Raw genomic sequence first — 5170 nt, 5'->3', positions numbered from 1 at the left:
GCTGTGGGAGCTGACTGCTGCTGTGGGGGAATGTGGAGGTGAGGTGCTGTAGTGGAACAACGATGAGGAGGTGTGTAGGGCTGTATTGCAGGAGACGGTGTATGTGCAGTGGCGGAAGATGGTGGAGCAACGTCTGGGCGCTGCTGTGTAGTGGAAGAAGGAACTGACGTAGTGGCGGAAGGTGGCTGGACAGGAGGATGAGGAGATGTTGGGTAACGGAAACGAATGGGAAGGAGAGTGGAAGATGGTGTGGAGGGAGAGTCTTGACAGTATGATGGAGTAGAAATATTATTCTTGAATGGAAACACGTTTTCATCAAACGTCACATGACGAGATAAGATGATTTTGTTAGTGGCTAAGTCGAGACATCGATAGCCACGGTGATGAGTTGGAAAACCAAGAAAAACACATTTAGTGGAACGAGGAGAAAGCTTATAAGTAGTGGTAACGGAAAGATTGGGATAGCAAAGGCAACCAAAAGTACGAATATGAGAGTACGTTGGTTGACGTTGATAGAGAATGGACACCGGAGAAGAGAAATTTAGGATTTTGGAAGGAAGAATGTTGTGGAGGTAGACGGCCATATGTAGGGAGTCGTCCCAATATTTGGGAGGGACATATGCATGAGACATAAGCGTGCGAGTGATGTCATTGGCACGACGAATCATTCGCCCAGCTTTGCCGTTTTGAGAGGAGGTATGAGGGCATGAGAAACGGAAAACTAACCCATTTTTGTGAGCAAAATCATGAAACGATGAGTTGTCGAATTCACGACCCATGTCACACTGAAAAGATTTGATTTCACGTTCAAATTGAGTTTTAACGAAAGAACGAAATTCCAAGAACTTGGTATAAACTTGGGATTTTAATTTGAGAGGATAGATCCATAGATAATTTGTGAAGTCATCTAACAATATAAGATAGTAATTAAAACCAGTCTCAACATGCAATGGTGAGGTCCATAAGTCGCTATGAATGATATCAAAAGGAGCAAAAGTAACAGAATTTGATTCAAAAAATGGCAGACGAACATGTTTACTAACTTGACAAGAATGACAAAGTTTGGTAGACTGATTTTTATTACATTGAATCGAAGAGTTTGCACGTAAATTATCTAAGATAGCTTTCCCTGGGTGGCCAAGACGGCTGTGCCAAATGTCATGAGAGCACACGACAAGGGATATAGGATGAGACAGAGACGATGTTGAAGGTGATACGACATAAGTAGTAATAGGATAAAGCTCCCCGGAACTGTTACATCGAAGGAGAATCTTCCTCGAATTCAAATCCTTCACAGAAAAACCAGACGGGTCAAATTCAACAGACACATGATTATCAGTGGTGAATTTACGAACAGAAACCAAGTTTTTGATTATGTCGGGAGCAACAAGAGTATCTTTGAGCTTTAGGGTGCGGGACGGAATATCTATGAACTTGGTACCAGAGGCAGTAACTGGAATACTGTGACCATTGCCAACTAAGATGGAATGAATATTACTAGTATTAAAAACAGTATTCAAAGTACCTGAATCCGCAGTGAGATGCGATGTGGCACCGGTATCCATATAGAAAGCGTCGTCAGGTGAGTATAAACTCATGGAGCTGTACGCTTCGGCAATGTCACTGGGTTGAAGATATTCCGTGGATGGAGTTAGATATGCCTATGCACGTCCAACGCCAGAGGTTCGACCGCGTGACTGACCAGTACGGCCACGACCTTGGAAGGAACCGCGGCTGGAAGGTGGCTGCCAATGTGTTGCCGGAGGTGCTGTAGGGTACGGACAAGGTGGCACTGCCCATTGTGGTGGACAGTGGATGTTGTACGTAGGATGAGGTGCACCGTAGAGCTGGTAGGGGGGCGTAGGTGTTGGCAGCAGGGGCGGTTCGGTGGCTGGAGAAGATGAGCGATGGCCACCGCGTCTGGCATGACCACCACGCTGTGAGCGCTGGTTGCTGCGGTCTGTGGGTGGAGCTGCAGCGGCAAGAGCAGTAGGTGCATACTGAGATTGTTGTTGGGAGCGTCGAATCTCTTCGGTACGCAGCTGGGATCGAGCGGCATCAAACGTCGGCATTGATTGTTGGATAAAAGAGGCTACCGTGTTGTATTCCTCCGGAAGGCCGTTGACAAGTTGAATCACAAGGCGTTTATCATCCATGGGAAAGTCAAGATCAAGTAATCGATCGGACAGGGATTTGAGCTTATCGCAGTAATCATCAATACTAGTGCAATCAATAAACTTAAGATTGACAAACTTACGTTCAACAGTCGCAGCGCGGTTACCTTTGTTGTCTTGAAAGAGTTTCTTGAGATGATTCCAAAGCTCTTTAGCAGTTTTGCCAGATTTTAGGACGGTGAGCATTAAATCCTTGGCCATGGTGGAGAACATCCATTGACGACAGAGAGCGTCGAGTTGGAGCACGGTGTCGGCGTCAACATCTGGGGGGGGGGGGGGGGGGGGGGGGGGGGGGGGCTCCATTGATGAGAAAAAAGGCGATGAGCCTGAAGATGGAGTTCAAACAGAAAAACCCAAGATGAGTATTCATCCTGTTTGATGTCTAGGATAATAGGGATTAAGGTTTTGATGTTGTTGATGGCAAACGCCGGATGGACTGTCTTTTTATCTCCTGCCATTGTTGATTTGGTGAAGAAGGTGAAGAAGAAGAAGATGATCGGCTATTAGGTCGATACCATGTTAGAGTTTTTGGTATAATTCCTTACCCTCTTTTGAGAGATAATGTCCATATATATTATTATGATTTTGGTCAATTAAGGAGAATATCATGTGACCGTAAATAAGGCAGAGTATCTTCTATTAAACAGTCCATCAGATGGAACCCAGTCTTCAGTTTTCAGGAACACCACATCACCAACCACGATTTCGGAAACAGTAATCAGTTGCCATTTTAAACATCTCAGAACTTCGATGTAGTATAGTATATTTTGTGACTTGCGGAAAGCCTTATAGTTTCTAAGGCGGAAGATGACAATATAAACACACAACGGAGAACACAAGAATTACGTGGTTCAGCTCATAGCCTACATCCACAGGAGAAGAGAGACAATTGTATTTCAGTGATGCAAAATACAATGGGAGCTCCGGCACTAAATATGATCTTGAGGATATATTCTTGCCATAAACAAAAGACGTATTCAGAGCAAGAATATCACCCACAATATATGACAGGGTGCACACTCTTAACACAAAAGGAAAGCGTATAACCATAAAATATCCTCAATATTCTCTTCTCCGCCAACACTCCCCCTCAAGTTGGTGCGAAAATGTCAATTGAACTCAACTTGCCCAATATTTCACGAAACTTCGCAGTTGGTAATCCTTTCGTGAAGATGTCAGCTAACTGTTGCTCACTGCGAACAAAGGGAGTGCAAATGATTTTGGCGCTCAATTTCTCACGTATAAAATGACAATCTACTTCAATGTGCTTGGTCCTTTCATGGAATACCGGATTTGATGCTATATGGATTGCCGCTTGATTATCGCAAAGCAATTTTGTTGGTTGAGAAGAACCAAATCCTAAATCTCTTAAAAGGGAACGGAGCCAAATAATCTCACAAGTAGTTGATGCCATTGCTCGATATTCTGCCTCGGCACTTGATCTGGAGACAACATTCTGTTTCTTGCTCTTCCATGTAACTAGATTTCCTCCAACAAAGGTACAAAAGCCAGTTGTAGATTTCCTTTCTACTGGACAACCAGCATAATCAGCATCAGTGTACGCAGTTATGCAACTAGCCATTACAGAACTGTGGCCATTTTTTCGCATCCAAATACCTCTCCCTGGAGAACCTTTCAGATATTGGATAATTCGATCGACTGCATGCATATGACTGAATTTAGGAGCATGCATGTATCGGCTGACCAAACTCACTGCATACGAGATATCTGGGCGGGTGATGGTCAAATAGATTAGCTTACCGACCAGTCTCTGAAACAAACCAATATCTGACACTAGCTCTCCATCATCACAAAGTTTGCTGCCACTATCAATAGGTGTGTCAGATGGTTTTATTCCCATCTTTCCACTCTCCTGTAGCATGTCTATAACATATTTCCTTTGGTTAAGAAATATACCCTTATTTGAATAAGCCACCTCTATGCCAAGAAAATACTTCAATATACCCAAGTCTTTAATGGCAAACTTTTTATGTAAGAATGCCTTTAACTTCAGGACTCCTTGTTGATCATCTCCAATAATAACAATGTCGTCAACATAAACCAACACAATAATGGTACCTGTCATTCCTTTTCTAGTAAAGAGGGATGGGTCTGCAGTACTTGTTTTAAACCCACTAGTCTTGAGAACACCACTCAACTTCGCATACCAAGCTCGTGGCGACTGTTTAAGACCGTAGATTGCCTTTTTAAGTTTACAAGCATATCCATACCGAGTCTCTTGAGGGTGACCAGGGGGTATACTCATATAAATTTCTTCCTCTAAATCTCCATGTAAAAACGCATCTTTTACATCCATTTGAAACAATTTCCATCCTTGATTGACTGCCAAAGATAGAAGTACTCGAAATGTATTCATTTTTGCTACAGGTGCAAAGGTTTCCGTGTAGTCAACTCCATAGGTCTGAGTAAATCCCTTAGCCACCAATCTAGATTTGTACCTTTCAATGGTTCCGTCGCTCTTATACTTGATCTTGTATATCCAACGACATCCAACTGTTTTCTTTCCTACCGGCAATTTGACAGTATCATATGTATCATTGTCATCAAGAGCTTGTAATTGTTCTTTCATGGATTTCCTCCAAACTGGTTTTGAGTTAGCCTCTCTGAAATTTGTGGGCTCACGTTCATTTGATAATGAACTCAAGAATGAAAGATGAGGTTGAGTGACATTATCATATGTCATATAATCTTCTATAGGGTAGGAAACTGTGTGATATGTGAGATAATCTTTTAGCTTTTCTGGTGGGTGGCTGTCTCTTCCTGAACTTCGTAAAATAGGAGGAACTGGTGCCGATGGTTCTGTAGATGATATCTCAGAAGGAATTGTGTCACCATTATACACCTCTTCGGGTTCAGATACTAAGGGAGAGATCATGTTACTACCAACTGGAAATGTATCCTCATTATTTGAAGATACGGTTGGTTCATTTGTTTGCGGAGCACAACCAGTTGAAAGTGGTAAAACACTAACAGGT

At 42.9% G+C, this 5170-nt stretch overlaps 1 protein-coding gene across 1 annotated transcript; it reads right to left on the bottom strand.

Moving 5' to 3' along the window:
* Positions 1-1661: 1661 nt before the first annotated feature.
* On the bottom strand, positions 1662-2375 carry LOC113290974. Its single transcript, XM_026540555.1, has one exon. It carries the CDS (start codon positions 2373-2375, stop codon positions 1662-1664), a length of 714 nt encoding a protein of 237 aa, XP_026396340.1.
* Between the last annotated feature and the right edge of the window lie 2795 nt (positions 2376-5170).

Source organism: Papaver somniferum, chromosome 6, assembly GCF_003573695.1.
Source record: "Papaver somniferum cultivar HN1 chromosome 6, ASM357369v1, whole genome shotgun sequence".
Lineage (NCBI taxonomy): Eukaryota > Viridiplantae > Streptophyta > Magnoliopsida > Ranunculales > Papaveraceae > Papaver > Papaver somniferum.
This window is presented reverse-complemented; position numbering and strand designations above follow the sequence as displayed.

Coding starts and splice junctions, on each gene's coding strand:
- LOC113290974 (XM_026540555.1), bottom strand. CDS start 2,375: ATGGCCAAGGATTTAATGCTCACCGTCCTAAAATCTGGCAAAACTGCT.